The 16,119-nt window shown below is 41.1% G+C and overlaps 1 protein-coding gene across 1 annotated transcript in view; it reads left to right on the top strand.

Annotated features, from left to right (window-relative positions):
- DENND2C (DENN domain containing 2C) overlaps positions 1-16,119 on the top strand; it is a 64,463-nt gene that overhangs the window by 26,151 nt on the left and 22,193 nt on the right. Inside the window, exons 2-6 of the mRNA XM_060772577.2 lie at positions 5,730-6,645; positions 7,693-7,841; positions 8,745-8,851; positions 10,747-10,917; positions 15,792-15,888. Coding sequence (XP_060628560.2) covers positions 5,891-6,645; positions 7,693-7,841; positions 8,745-8,851; positions 10,747-10,917; positions 15,792-15,888 — 1,279 coding nt within the window. The 5' untranslated portion in view covers positions 5,730-5,890. The remainder of the gene's footprint in view (positions 1-5,729; positions 6,646-7,692; positions 7,842-8,744; positions 8,852-10,746; positions 10,918-15,791; positions 15,889-16,119) is intronic.

Here is a 16,119-nt window from a genome sequence, read left to right as displayed (position 1 = left end):
AACCCATTTTCTTTACTACACCTCTACTACTTGTACATTTGTGCAAGTCGGCTGAGAGGTAGTTATTCCATCATGATATTATTACTTCTACATTGTGAAGTCTTCTCTTATTGGGTTGCTGTGAGTTTTTTGGACTGTATGACCAGGCTCCAGTAGCATTCTTTCCTGAAGTTTCACCTGCATCTGTGACAAGAAGAAGATAAAATATTTCTTTTACATGCCTTTTCAATGATGGTTTAGTAAATAAATCATCATCATCATAGGATATAACTTGTGGCCGATTATTATTTCCTTCCAAGTGTAGAGTCTTGGTGGTGGGTCTATAGGTGACTGTAGAAACATATGCTGGATCCACATGTTATTTCTCAGTGAGGACATCAATTTTCAGATGGAAGGCAGTCCCAACCAAGGTTGGCTTGACTCGCCTTCCACTTGACACATTTCTCTCTTTTGCCGTCCATTCCGGCCTCTTTGAAATCCACAGCACCATTGGTAACTATCAACTATAACAAGCTTGATATTACTGAAAGACAAAAAATGCCAGATTATTACTGTCACAGATCCACAACTTTGACCTTAGGGTAGAGTTGAGGAACTTCTAGCTCTCCAGATGGTGTTGAACTTTATTTATCATCATCTCTGACTACTGGCTATAACTTAATGGACTTTCCCAACTGCTTGGCTTCCCAGCTTCTTAAACTATTTTCTTTTGTACTTGTGATAAAGTATGTAATAATAAATTTGTTACATGTTGCATTTGTTATGAATAGCAAATTATTGATGTGTTTGTTGTTAATTGCCTTCAAGTTAACTTCAATTTAGGATGATGCTATAAATGCATATACACTGTAGAAGTAATGCAGTCTGATGCCACTTGAACTGCCATGGTTCAAGACTATGGAATCATCCGAGTTGTAGTTTAGTGAGGCAACACTATTTGGCAGTGTAACTACAACTCCCATGATTCAATAGTATTGAGTCATGGCAATTAATATGGTCCTAGAATCATAGAATCAAAGAGTTAGAAGAGACCTCATAGGCCATCCAGTCCAACCCCCTGCCAAGAAGCAGGAATATTTCATTTTACAGTGTAGATGGACCCATTCTGATTTCTTACTTGCAGTCACCATTCTGATTAATGACTAACCAAGGTATGGAAAACCATCAGCTACTGTATTTCAGTGCCTTCATTACCTACTTTAAAGTAACGCAAATCATCTGTGGTTATCAATTTTGTTCAATTGTAACATTGCCTTTGCACTTTTTTTCTTGACTGTCTTCAGTAGTCACCCCAAGTCTTTGCTATTTTCTACAAATGTTAGGGTGTCATCTGCAATCTTAAACTGTTGATGTTCTTTCCTTATGTATGATACCCTCAGTGTACAAGTGAAAACAGGATGATAAAAGGAAACTGTGCCTGATTCCTTGGCAGTTGGCCTGGCAGGTACATGTTTCAATACGCCACGCAAACATTTTGAGAAAAAGTCTAATCTCTTGCATCCACGCACTTTGTCAAAAAGGGTGGCTACTTAAACATGTACCTGCATTTCCCAGCTGATGTAAGATACATATAGTGTTACATGTCTACCTGAGCAGGACTGGCTGGTTGATCCATTGGCATGAGTCCACTTGGATTTTATTGAGTTGAATGGAAACTCTGTTGTCCATCTGATTGAAAGTGGCATGCTGTGCAAGGCGGATCTAATTGGCTTCCATTTTCAGTGTCCAGGATCCACCTATTGAATTTTATCTTGCAGACATTGAGAATGTATTCATTTTTAGAGGGTGGTGGTCAGTTGTTCTAGCGTTGGTCTGCATTTTGCCCGCTATGCTGGTCCGTCAAGCTGCATCAGTGAGCCTCTTTGGGGGAGGGGGGGAGTTATTTGGTGTACATTCTGGGGTTAAGGCATTTTAAGCAGTTTTAAGCTCTTAATGACCATTTCGGGACCAAAGTTTTTTCCTGAAAATTCATCACCAAAATTAAAAGAAAGCAAGGTTGGAGGGGGGGGGGAGGGCTGGATAAAGAACCATGGTTTTGTTACAAAAATAACTTCGTTATTTCGACAACTGACATGGAGAAGACAGCTCGTAACTGCTTGTTGGCCAACTCACTTGCGTAGGCTGCATAGTTCTCTAATGAAACATTTGAGTACTGAGTCATTTTCTTATTTGGTTATGTGGTTCTGATTATAATTCAGCTGTCACATGTGACACTTGAGCATTTCCCCAGTTTTGAAGTGAGTTTAGTTCTTTACTTCTAAGGAACTGGAGTTTAATTTTCAGTGTCATCCAGTTTATGACTCTCCATCTTTTGTTCTATCCAGAAGATTTTCTAACAAACATGACAATTAGGATTCTGGAGGATGCAGTCACCAAAATTATTTTTGTAAGTTCTAGTTCTGCCTGACAATGGCATGGCAGGACATTTTGCAAATTGATGTCAGAAATTGCTCTAGATTTCTGATGTCATCTTGAAAGTCCATCCTTTGGAAAAGTGGAAAGATGAAGGGTATTATTAATAGATGGTGCAGTGGGTTAAAGTGCTGAGCTGCTGAACTTACTGACTGAAAGGTTACAGGTTCGAATCCGAGTAATGGCATGATCTCCCGCTGTTAGCCCCAGTTTCTGCCAACCTAGCAGTTTGAAAACATGCAAAGGTCAGTAGATCACTAGTTACTGCTCTGATGGGAAGGTAACAGCAGTCCATGCAGTCACGCTGCCCACATGACCTTGGAGGTGTCTATGGACAATACCGGCTCTTTGGCTTAGAAATGGAGATGAGCACCAACCCCCAGAGTCGGACACGACTGGACTTAATGTCAGGGAAAAACCTTTACCTACCTTTACCTTAGCAGTTAACTTACATGATAAATCCTTCCTCCTTTTTCTGTAGCCACTTTAAACTCAAGGACATAAGCAAAACCAAAAACAAAACTTTCAAGATAACAGAAATCTGTTTCATCAGGGGAAAGGTTATATGCTAACCCTCTCCTTGATGACAGCTTACAGGGAGTATTTTATGGGGAGGGGGAACAATAGGCTTTTACAATGTCTACTCCCACTTTCCTTGATGTGGAAATCTGACTGATAAACCACGTGCGTATGAGGCAGAGTCTGATTCTGAAAGGGGAAGAGGCGAGGGACAAGATAAATGACGCAGCTGTAGGAAAATGACCAGGAACTCTACATAAAGTCTAAAGCAGAAAGTCAAAATTAGGCTGCTATGTGGAGTGATGAGACTCTGGGGGGATATTCAGCTGTGTTCCCACTTGGTGACTGTGTTATTCATAGTTTCTCCCCCGACTGCTCTAGGTAGCCCTCCCCTCCTTGCTCTTCCAGTGATCTTAATAGCTGTTCCACAATCACTTGATGCCAGCTGTTACTGTGAGGAGTGTCCATGCTTTTGCTCTTGCTAATCTATGCTGTGCAGAAGAGTTGTATGGAAGAGGGTGCACCTGTCTTACTTTATGGTGACAGGAAAATCTCCTTGTTGTGGGTTTTTTAGGCATTAGCAGCTGTTTCTAGCACTGACTCTGAGGCCGCCCTGAAGGGGCAACGGCAAAGACGTTGGTACCAGTGGGTGTTCTGTAACAAATTCCACCAACTTCGGTATATTTTGTTGCAGCAGTATTGAATGTTGAAACAACTCTGGACTTGAGAAGACACTTAGAGCCAGCTGTGCAGAGGGTGGGAAAATATTACATTGCTCTGTCGTCATGCAGGGTGTGGACTGAACAGAAGTCTGCAAATAACCTGTTGGGTTCAAGCCTCACCTCTACCACCTCTGCCTTCTGTCTCTGTGGGTGGTGGGTTGCATCATGGTCTCACCCTGTTTTCCTGTTTGTGAAAGGAAGGCAGCGTTGGCAACAAGTGCTACTGTGCTAATCCTTTCAGTAAGAGGTTGAGGCTGAACCAAAGGAGACCATGAGAGTGATGGTGTGTCACACGCAATCTAGTATTCCCATCCACTTTCTAATCAGTTGGGCTATGTGGTTGAGGCTCACCAGTTGTTTACACTGTGCACACTCACTATCAGCCAGCTCTCTCTTGTCATGCTCTCTGTTAATCCTGTGCTTCTGTTATCTCTGGATTTCTTTACCTTGTGTCCATCATCTCATTTATATCTTCTTCTAGAAATAAGAAGGGTAGGGCAGCCAAATATTGATACTCAAAAGTTTCTGTATTTTCAGAAAACCCTTATAAATGAAAGTAATGGATTCTTTCATGGATATTTCTAGTGTTAGAGTGATCTATGAGCAATCAGACTTAACGGCCTCACTATGGCTTGAACTATGGTGCCTATCACGCCCCCAATTGGGGAGTTTAGTTCACAACCCTGTGTTTCTTTATGAGCTCCCTGCAAATAACTTGCTCCTATTCTTATCTCATTAGAGTTTTTCAACATTTTATCCTGTACATGTGGCCCGCCCACTGTCACTGCGATTGTGTTTATTGTAATGTTATTTTGTTACTGTATTCATTTTTTCTCATGTAATTTTGATGTTGTTGCTTGTTGTTTATGTTTTGGTTTTATTTTTGCTGTAATATGTTGTCCAGGCTTGGCCCCATGTAAGCCGCTCCGAGTCCCCATTGGGGAGATGGTGGTGGGGTATAAATAAAGATTATTATTATTATTATTATTATTATCATCATCATTCCCATGGGATTTCTGGGTTAACTCATGTGGATGATACCAGGTTGAGAATAGTCAGCATTATGAATCTGTGTAGCTTTTTTTGAGGGAGCATGTTATATATTGAAAAGTATCTGCTGAAATTACACTCAGGCTTCTCTTGACTTGCTTTTTTGTTATCCTTAGGTTTAAAACCCCTCTGATATGGGTTGTCACTTACTAAAGTTGTTTTTTTTTTTCACAGTGAAAATTTCTTTGCATTGTAATTTATTTTCTTGGCTTATATTAAAAGAGACAACAAGGTCCAGTGAAGAGAATAACGGGCCTTGTATTAAGATGTACTGATTCCCTTTAAGATTAGCTTTGCTACTTTCCTTGTGTTGCAGTGTTACGCATAGTTTGTGTTAAAAAGCGATTAAAAATGGCTGCTTGTTGCTTCTGTGAAATTGATAGGACTACATTCAGACATATCTTTATGAAAAGGTTATTCGGCCTCATTTGCATAATTTTATGCGAGGTCTAGATATGGTTGGTTCCCATTTGTAACCTTCCCGTGTTTTCAATCGGAAAATTCACTCACCTATAAAAGATAGAGTGGGTGCACTATTTCTTTAGGTATTGCTAAGTAGGGGTTGCATATCTTATACGGGAAATGATGTTCCATCTGAACATTAAAAATATCCTGACAGTAAGATTTGTTTGACAGTGAAATACCATATGCTGCCTTGAACTATGTAGTGGAGTCTCCTTCACAAGCTGGGAAGTGTTAAGCTCCTTTTTGTTTCCTAGCTTTGAGAGAAGTGAGGTGTCTTTAGGGACAGTTCACATTTTTGGCCTTTTTGTGTTAGCCAAAAATAAAATGTGGGAGAAGTATGCATGTAGTGTACTGATTCACTTATCAGACACTGAAGTCAGCCGCAGTTGTCTGTCAGATGAATTCTGAGCTGTAAACTGTCGTTAATGCTACACAACATGTGGAAATGCACTTAAATTAGCTTTGGGGGTTGAGGGTAGAATAAGATTTGTGGCACTTTAAAGGTTAATAGATTTTGCAAATTCTGATGGATGTTCTTTCTGTCTTTGGCTTTTCCTGCAGAGTGGCCTCTGGTTATGCTTCACCTTCCAGTGGAAAGTTTGGATTACTCTGTCAATTGGATTTGATTGAAGATCAACAAAGCCTTGATTCTTGGGATTACAAATCTCTGATATCCAGTCGGGAGACAGCATACTGGAGTAAATGTAGCTGGACTGCCTGCCATGCACCCCATGGGGAGTGTAGATGCCACCTTTTCACGTTCTGCTGTGCAAACCCTCTCTCGCAGCCATTGCCGGAACATAAAGCAAAAGATCTCGCAGTGGGAGGGGCGGACAACAGGGGACTGCCAGGAGGAGAGGCAGAAACCCAAGGACTTTGGGGTCAAGTATGGCCAGGACAGCAGGAGGAAGCCAATAGGGCTAGCAAATGTTCAGAGTCTCGGCTTAGATTTCCGGGAAAATTCTCTGCTCTGCTCTGTGACAGAGGAAGATGACGAGAGACTCCAAGAGGCTTCAGAGAGCCCAAGGATTGGGCAGCTCCTCAATGGCATTTTGGCTGAAGGAGAGGTCAATCCGAACTGGCAAGGGGAAAGGTTGCCACCAGGAAACTTCTATACCTCACGGGACCTTTGGAAACAATTAGAAACTTTTCCATCTGTAGCTTTGGATTTGAAAGAGAGTTGGGAAAGATGTGGTTCAACAGAGAAGGTCCTGACAGTTCCTCCAACAAAGAGCTCGGAGAACATCTACTGTGACGTTGAGGGCCATGAGGAGCGGCCACTAGCCATCAATCCGGTACCCAAACCACGAAGGACTTTTCGTTATCATTCTGAGAAGGACCATCAGAACTGCTCTAATGTAGGCCACATTGAGAGGAAACCCCCTGAACCTCATTGCAATGGCAGTTGCTCTCGAGCAACTTCCCATGAACCAGAGCAGAAAGTGGCCAGCCGGGGAATCCGAGGCAGATCCAAAAGGTGGGTTATCAGTTTATTTTCATTTTCATTTATTTATTAAATTGATGATATAGTCTTTTTGCACCAGTACTGATCTAGCACTAATTTTATCTCTTCTATAAATAGCCATATGGCAGAAACAGCGCAAGAGCATAGCCTTTTGCCGGTTCATTAAGAGCAGTCAAAATGCAGGGAAAAGAATCCATCAATATTAATGAAAAAGATGTTTTCCACCTTGAGGCATATATTTCCCATCTTGGCAAGGGGCAGGTTAGGCAGCAAGTGAATATTCTGGGCCAACTTCCAGGTGTAGAGCCACTATTTACCAAAGAGTGTTATCGTCTTTGACTTTCTTGCATGGAGATTTACAAATTTTGCGTTGGAAGCCACATGTAATCTTGGATAAACATATAACTGGGTTGCATGAATGTTTTGTTGTATTTGCAATGAAAGGGAAAGCAAAAGAAATGCTTGAGCCACAGAGGTTTTGTTTTCCAGCTATTTCTAATATAAAACACATGATGTGAGTAGCTAGAGCTAATTCTCGGCAGAGGGAATTGCCATAAGTGTATCTCCATTGGATTATGGCTTTTGCAATTTGAGTGAAAGTAGATGTATTTTCACGTCTTTCCTCCACATGTATTTATTCATGGCGTAGAACAGTCTTTTTCAACCTAGTGCCTTCCAGATGTGTTGGACAGTAACTTCTATCATACCTAGACAGCTTGGTCATATGGAGAACACCAGGATTGGGAATGCTGATATAGAATCAATAACAGCTGTTTATTCATTTAGTGTGCATGAATGGCTATGAGAGATTCTGAATAAAAATAACCCCCCTGCTTTGTTTTGTTATTATACACTTGGCCAATGAAAGTTGAACTTTTTCAAATGGTGTATAATATTACCTTTACTCAAATGGCTAGAAAAATATTTTTTGTGCCCAAACATAAAATAAACCTTTCAATTAGCTCTTTTTAGTGCAATAAAGCCTTAACAGAAGATAGGAGATGGATAGGCTGTGCTACATTGTTGCATGTGAGGCTTACAAGACTGCTTTGTTTGCAGAAAGTCATTTGAGTTTGAGGACATTCAAGGTTACCGAAACCGACTCGCAGCCATGGAGTTCCAAAAACTCCACGAGGAATTGAATGGCACCACAAATATCCGCCTCTATTGCACACAGTCAGAGGACAACCTCTATGAGGACATTATTGGTAAGTTTTTACATTATTTGAAATACATTTATCTGCCACTTCACTGGCTCTTTGGGTTGCCAGGGTTAAGCTGTAGATCATCATTGATATGTATCTAGCCCAGGTATGGGCAAACTTCGGCCCTCCAGGTATTTTGGACTTCAACTCCCACCATTCCTAACAGCCTCAGACCCTTCCCTTTTCTCCCTCAGCTTCTTAAGCTGTAAGCCTCAGCTTAAGCAGCTGGGGGGGGGGGGGGGAAGAAAGTGCCTGAGACTGTTAGGAATGGTGGGAGTTGAAGTCCAAAACACCTGGAGGGAGGGCCCAAGTTTGCCTGGTGTAGCCACTAAATACTTTTTTTCTTCTGGAAAGCACTAGATGGAGGAGAAAGGTGAAAGTTTGTGTATGTTGCCTCATTACTTTTTCTTGCTCCAATTTTCACATAACAGTAAACCAGGATCCCTGTTTTATCTTTGTTTACTGTCAAAAAGCTGCTTGCTCCTGCAAACTTTACTGTTGGTTCACAAACATTGTTGTCTTTGGAGTCAAGAAATCATGGTGTCACTTCAGATGTGACACAAAAATCTCAATGTCTGGTTTATTTATCTGCTCATGTAGCAGAAAGAGACAGCATCGGAGCAGAATGAATTACTTGTACTAACATGGAGCCCATTTTAATAAACCAGGATAACATAGAAATCCTGTTTATTGTTATGTGTAAGGATCACCTTTCCTAGTATTCCTCTTCTTTCATTCTTGCTTGCAGTACTTGATGTAAGATGTAGGTTTCGTTCATTTCCTTTTTTCTCTCTCTCCTTCCCTCCCTCCCCCCCTCTTTTTTTTTTTTTTTTTTTGCCAGCAATTGTGATAGAGTTGGTGCTCTCTCCCTCCACCTCTCACTTTCAAAACACTTCTTTTCCCTAGATCCTGCGAAGGAGAACCTGTATGAGGATATCAAAGTGAAGCCTCTTTGGAGGATCCCTTCTGCTTGGAAGCTGCCTCCACCCCGTAACACCATCAAGCCACCCAAGGTAAAGACACATTTTGACAACTTCTCTGTGTAGCACTCTTGCCTACAGATGAAAGAGGGAAGAAGATAGCTCATAGTCTGCTTATAAGACTTCCTAAGTTGAGTTTGCAGAATTTTCAGATAATAGTTGAAAAAACTCCTTCTGGAAACTCTAGAGCCCTGTTAACAATAATGTTAACCATACTGAGCTGTTCAGTCCATTGGTCTGATTTTGCGTATGACAGCTCCTCGTGTTCCCATTGGGGTTCATAAGTCTGAAACTCCTTCACAATTAGATGGTCACTTCACTTAGGCTAAGGACTTTTCCATGGCACTTCTTTACAAAATTCTGATTCAAAATTCTCTCCCTGCCCCAAAAATTCACTTTCTGATTTTCACGTGATAAATTAGTCACTATTCTGTCTTGAAATAATTTGAAAGAAGAAACTGACCATCACAATGCTACCAGGTAAATTCACTACCAGCATTGTCCAACTTCAGTATTTTTCCACTATGCCTAGTGAATGAAGCTTGTTTGTTGAAAAGGAGGAAGAGCTTGGGGTGAATGCTTTTTTGCACATGGAAGTAGGAGAGGGAGTAGTGAGAATCATTGTTGAATTTTGATAAAAGCTTTTTTTCTTCAGGCCACCCATGATTGTTTTTCTCCTCAAAGATTCATGGGTTTCTGTGCAGCCCATTGCAAACCTTCTTGTGGATGTGGGACTTTTGTAGTGTTTGGATTAGATTAGAAATTTGAAATGTTCAAGGGTCCATAGCAGTAGTTCTCAACCTGTGGTTCCCCAGATGTTTTGGCCTTCAACTCCCAGAAAGCCTAACAGATGGTAAAATGGCTGGGATTTCTGGGAGTTGTAGGCCAAAACACCTGGGGACCCACAGGTTGAGAACTACTGGTCTGCATGCTGATTTTCCACCTCCATCTTTCTAATCCACAATGTACTGCCATCACCCCCTCTACTGCTGGTCTTAAAAATAGACCAAATTAAAAAGAAACCAATAAGGTACATAAGAACCATGCATTTTTTGTTTAAAGATGGACAGTTGAGTAGGGTCCAACATATCTACCCACTTTTTCAGAGCCTAAATACCCTAAAAGACTCAGCTCACATTTGATCTGAAACTAAGGAGAGGCAGCTTTGGTTAGCACTTCTCTGGGAAACTATTACTTTTAGAGGTAGGAACTAGCAAAATTACTTGTTGAGTATTTCTTGCCTAAGAAAACCCAATGAAACTCATGAGGTTGCCATAAACTAGCAGGCAACCCGAAGGCACATGTACACACCTGCTCATTTTGTTTCAAAACTGGAAGTGAGGAAAAGTTCATTTCTGGTTTTAGGAGGAAAAGTGTATTTAGATACAAAATGACCTGCCAGCCAGCAATAGCCTTAACATTGAAAATCATGAAATCTTTAGAGATTTTGTTCTCTCGGTGGGTTGGGACAGGTTTTTCAAAGCACCCAGTTATTTAGCTATTGGGAGGATTGGCCAATGGTAGTGCATAGGATGAAAATGATGATTAATATGCTTCATGGGGCCTACAAGGCACATCCCTCTGAGAGAGAGAGGGAGGGAGAGAGAGGGAGAGAAATAATGAGATCCACTTGTACTGACTTGCTTGGCATTTTGTAGCATTTAGCCTTTATAATAAATAAATGTATTGTAAAATATAGGAAAACAGACAAGGAGATTTCCATGCTTATGCTGTTTTCCCCATGAATTATTTCATCCTCTGTTTTGATTGTTCTTCCATATTGTTTCTGCCATAAAAACCAAGCAGTCTACTGGCAAAACTCTGTTTTACAAATTGTGGGAACATGTCTTCATCCAGTTCGTAGGAAAGCATTTGCTCATTCTCCTTTTTTTCCACTCTCCCTTTCCATTTCTCCCTGCTTTCTTCAGCTTCCCCCAAAACCACACTTTCTTCATCGCAAAACCTTAGAACTGAAAACCACCCGGATCTGCCTGCGTGGGAAGCTGGCGAAAGACACGACTCTCCCCGTTACGCTGACCGAATGGAAGTTCTTCAAAGCAGGCGAGGCTGGAAGCAGGAAGAGGAAGAATCTTCCCCGGGTAAAACAACATATTAATATTTTTGTTGCTGGGCAGATGCAGTTCTCTTTCCTCTTCCCTATCGTTCTCCTCTGAATGTCACAAGCATCTTTGAGGTAGTTCTTGTTGATCACTTTCCAATTCCAGTGTGTGGAAAAGTTCCCTTTTATGGATTATCAATTCTCAATAAATTCCCAGGTAGTAGTGTGTGGAAAAAAATCTCTCCTTTTCTGAACGACAATTTATAGAATCTCAGTTCTAGGATTTGTAGTGCAAAAACCCACATACTGTCCCAGAAGCTCCAATCCAGCACATCTGCAGAAAAGGGGAGTATTTTTTCAGACACTACTACCTGTACCTTTCTGTTTTATAATCCTTTTGATTTCATTGATCACACTTGTAAGATGCGTCTACTAGGTAAGCTTAGGAAGCATCTGAACCCTCTCTTTGCTGGTACACTCCCTAATTAACAGTGCAGATAGAGCATTGCTCATCCAGAATTCCAAATCTGAAATTGTGAAGATTTGAAATTACCCATACAAATGGCTGGGATAGTGGCACCTTTGTTTGTTTCACACAAATATTGTCTAAAATTACATTCAGCCTGTGCATATATAAACTTGGGTCCCATCTCCAAGATATCTCGTTATGTAAATGCAAAATCCTGAAATCCAAAATTCTTCTGTTCTCAATAATGTCGCATAAGGGAAACTCAACTTGTACTAAACATCTAAGTATGTTGTCTTTTTTTTCTAGTGGGCCATCAAAACTATTTTGCTCTTTCTGTGTAATGAGTTAGTTTGCAAGAGTTCTGTTGTCAGAGATTATCTAGCAAACTTCATGTCTGAGTAGGGATTTGACCCTGGCTTTGCTTGGGGTGAATCTAGCACACTGTGGAAGTTTTCGTTTTCTTCTTTGAAAGACGTGCTTCTTTTTCAAATATACACTGCACTGATGTCTTTTCGAAGGAGTGTGGTATGTGATGTGTGCTGGAACTTGCCCATAAAATGAGCTGGAACTTTAATTCCACAGTATTCAAAAACTGTAAGCTAATTTCAAGTTATCTGATCCATGTAAAGGCTTAAAAACGTTTTTGTTGTTTATTGAGGTCAAGATCATGCTCTTGGAATTTTGGCAAGGAAAATGTTCCTTCAGTGCCATGGATCAGGAGAACATCTGGAACTAAGTTTGGCAGGGATTAAATTCACCCCTTTGTTTATCTGGGTGCTGCTGTCCCATTCTATGTATCGGGCAAGCAATATGGGGCAATGTGTGATTCATACACACAGTTATTTGCATTTGTTCAGTGGTTTGTTTTTTGTTTTTTGGGGTTTTTTTTACAAAGGATCAAAGTGACCCCAAGTTCATTTTGCTCTGCCTGGGCTTTCTTTGTAGCTGTTTATTCCCGACTTAACATTTGACCTCCAAACCATTTTGTGGCTTAAAGCTGGTGAATAGCTTGTTAAGAATGAGACTTTCATAAAACATGAAAATAATTTTCCTGACATGCTTCCTGCCACTCCTTCCTGCGAGTGAGTGTGTAGCGGAGATGGATGCATAGTGGACTCAGAGAATCATGAAGTGATTGAATTTTAGGCTGCCTACGCATTGAAGAAATTGGACTTTTGTCTACTTGATGCTTTTTAGATCATCTTCCAGATGCTCGTAGTCATTCCTAACAAAGCTCAGAAGGACAAATACGCCCTAGTTCTACTAACTTAGTTCCAGTAAGGAAGCACTGTAGAGAAGCAGCCACAGTTCAGACATCGTTGCGTATCTAGCCATTTGAACAATAACAATTCACAACCCTGGCATCTATTTGAGCAATATAGCCTAGTGGGAATGCATTTCTGTTATGATTGAGAAAATAATAAATTTAGGGAAGTGGAGGCTAACAGAGATCCCAAGCCAAGCTTGCTGTGTAAATACACTTGAGTATTACTTTCAGCATGCAAAGCTTATTAGAAACATTCAGCCAGGAATGATGAAATATCCCACATGAGCAACCTTCCTCAGACAAATTGACCTTGCCTAAAGACCCCCAGATTGCCTCCAAAAATATGGGAGTGATTTGCTCAGAGAGGAAGTGCATGTTATTTTCTCACCCTGAACTTGTAGGACTTGGCTGCCGTTGCTGGAGGGATGCCCAAACAAGCCAGGAAAACATCTGGGTCAACCCAGATTGAAAAGCATGTGCTGCTATTTCCACCATTCTGATCAGGCCATAAAGACTGGAGGCACCTGAAAGCAACAGTCCAAATAAACGACTTTTCCAAGTTCTAATTCTGACACCATACTTGAATGACTGACTACTTGTGGATTCTTGAAACTTCTGCAGGCTTCATAACTGATGGTTCTCTGCTGTCACTGTGTTCGGAGGTGATGAGCATTTTCATAAGCACAGTTGTGTTGCTGATGGTCACAACTCCATAGTGTGTGTTTCCTAGACACTTGTATCTCCTTCTGCCATGCTTTTTATGTTTTACCTATACAAACACTAAGCCGTTGTGTAAATTGTGCAATGGCTTAGCAGAATTAAGATCAAGGCTGGAAAAACTTTGTAGGAGCGGAAAAGAGGCAGAAGGAAGCTCATGGAGGAAACACAGTGCTTCCTGCATAAGGGCAGTAGTGCTCTAAGGTCAAGTCACACTCCATGTGTGCCGCCCTGGTCCTGGGGCAACAGACTAGATCTCCGCAGTTCCTTTTTGCCTCTCTGCTCCTGACCTCGCTTGGGTTCCTTCGGTCAAGGAAAGGGCTGGGGCTATGAGTAGATTTACCTGGTGCGTATGTGCATTTTTGTATTTATGTGCTATTTGTGGTGATCTGAGCTCCACCCTGTTGCCTTTGCTTGGAATGCTGAATACATTCTTAAAGCCCAGCAAGAGAAGACTAGCCTGGATGCTGCATTCAAAATAGTAAGGCAGTTGAGACAAGAACGTCAGCAGGCTTTGACTTGGCATGTCGAGGCAAAGAGCTCTCTGCTTGTGGCTTGAGATACCTGACACCTCAACAGTATTAGATAGGCTGGGCTCCTACTAACCCTCACGGATGCCTCTGTGGGGGAGAGGAGAAACCAGTCACTCAAAGTGACGTGTATCTCATATATCTTACTTTGCCCGCCTAGGAACTGGGAGCCATCTTCCCATCTCATATTCATTGAAGTCTGAAGGATTTATTTTTTCCATCCTGTCAAGGAAGTGGTTCTTCCTGCATCCCATCATGCAGGAATTACATTTTCTTTGAAACAATGAGAATTGATTTCCCTAAAAACCTTGGCATACAAGCAGTCCCCAAGTTACAAACAAGATAGGTTCTCTAGGTTTGTTCTTAAGTTGAATTTTAAGTGTAACTCCACCCATGTATGTATGTATGTATAGAGGGAGGGACGCTTTGGATAGTATTTTGTTGTTCATTCATTCAGTCATTTCTGACTCTTCGTGACTTCAAGGACCAGTCCACACCAGAGCTCCCTATCGATTGTCACCACCCCCACCTCCTTCAATCCAGTCACTTCAAGAATCCCATCCATCCATCTTGCCCTTGGTCGGCCCCTCTTCCTTTTTCCTTCCATTTTCCCCAGCATAATTGTCTTCTCTAAGCTTTCCTTTCTTCTCATGATGTGGCCAAAGTACTTCATTTTTACCTCTACGATTCTTCCCTCCAATGAGCAGTCAGGCTTTATTTCTCGAAGCATGGACTGGTTGGATCTTCTCGCTGTCCAAGGCACTCAGAACTTTCCTCCAGTACCACAGTTCAAAGGCATCTATCTTCCTTCGCTCAGCCTTTTCTAAGGTACAGCTCTCAAATCCGTAGGTAACTATGAGGAATACCATTGCTTTGACTACGCGGATCTTTGTTGCCAGTGTGATGTCTCTACTCTTCACTAATTTATCAAGATTTGTCATTGCTCTCCTCCCAAGAAGTAAGCGTCTCCTGATTTCCTGGCTACAGTCTGCACCTGCAGTAATCTTTGCACCTAGAAATACAAAATCTGTCACGGCCTCCACGTTTTCTCCCTCTATTTCCCAGTTGGCAATCATTCTTGTTGCCATAATCTTGGTTTTTTTTATGTTTAACTGCAACCCAGCTTTTGTGCTTTCTTCTTTCACCTTGATTAGAAGGCTCCTCAGCTCCTCCTCGCTTTGGGCCATCAGAGTGGTGTCATCTGCATATTTAAGGTTGTTAATGTTTCTTCCAGCAATTTTCTCCCCAGCCTTGCATTCCTCAAGTATAGTATATGGAAGGGTTAAGACCCCTGTGGTGTTTGTTTTGCTGTCTGTTTAGAATATTTCACATCACTTTCTTTCTCTTTGATAAATGAACTTCGAACATTTTGGCTTTTTTGTGGAAGCAAGGGTTGGTGAGAAAGCTTCACTGGAGGCATCTTTCCCCCCTGATAACTCCTTCAGGAGTGAATTTCCCTTCCTGTGCTTAGATTTCTATGACTTCCTATTGTCTCACCCCCAGTTTGTAACTTTGTGTTGTGTGTAAGCCAGATGTTTGTAACTCGGGGACTGCTTGCATTTCGGTTTCAGCATAAAATAGAATATTTTTGGCTTGCTCTTAAAAATTGTGGTGTGGGCAAAAAAGCTAAGTGTATGCCCCAAAAAAGTAGACAATGTATGTTGACAGTGTCCACATGCAACACTTGTTCTGAACATTGCAGATTACTGTATACTTTCCTGTGTTGATCTCATATACCAATGTATGTTATTCAGATTGCTCTTTGAATCAATCATTTTAGCATTAGTGTGAGTTTGACTACCATCCTTGTAAAGTTTCCTACCATAGTTTTACATAAGAGAAATCTGTGGGTGACAGCCTTTCTAGTCCTTCCAGGACACTTGTCGTGCATGCCTCCCCTTTTAATTTCCACTCTTTTATTTGGATTTCAGCTTGTATTGAAGATACAAGAGATATTTGACTCCAAACGAGGGAAGAAAAGGGTGAAATTGGTGTCACAGACAGGAAAAGAAGTTTCTGTTACCAAAGGTAAAGAGAATGAGATGTGTATATTTCTACTCACGGGATACCTAATATTAGGGAGAAATTACTGTAATAATACATGGAATAAAGAAAATCACAAGTAGTTCATATTTTATCTGTCCACACACTGTCTTGCCAGAGGGAAAAATATGCCATACAAATTATCAATAAAGAACAAGAAGTTTACTGTTTGTAATGCAGAGCAACATATATACAATCATGTGAACAGTTGCATTG

The sequence above is a fragment of the Anolis sagrei genome, chromosome 4 (genome assembly GCF_037176765.1).
Source record: "Anolis sagrei isolate rAnoSag1 chromosome 4, rAnoSag1.mat, whole genome shotgun sequence".
In the NCBI taxonomy this organism is placed as follows: domain Eukaryota; kingdom Metazoa; phylum Chordata; class Lepidosauria; order Squamata; family Dactyloidae; genus Anolis; species Anolis sagrei.
This window is presented reverse-complemented; position numbering and strand designations above follow the sequence as displayed.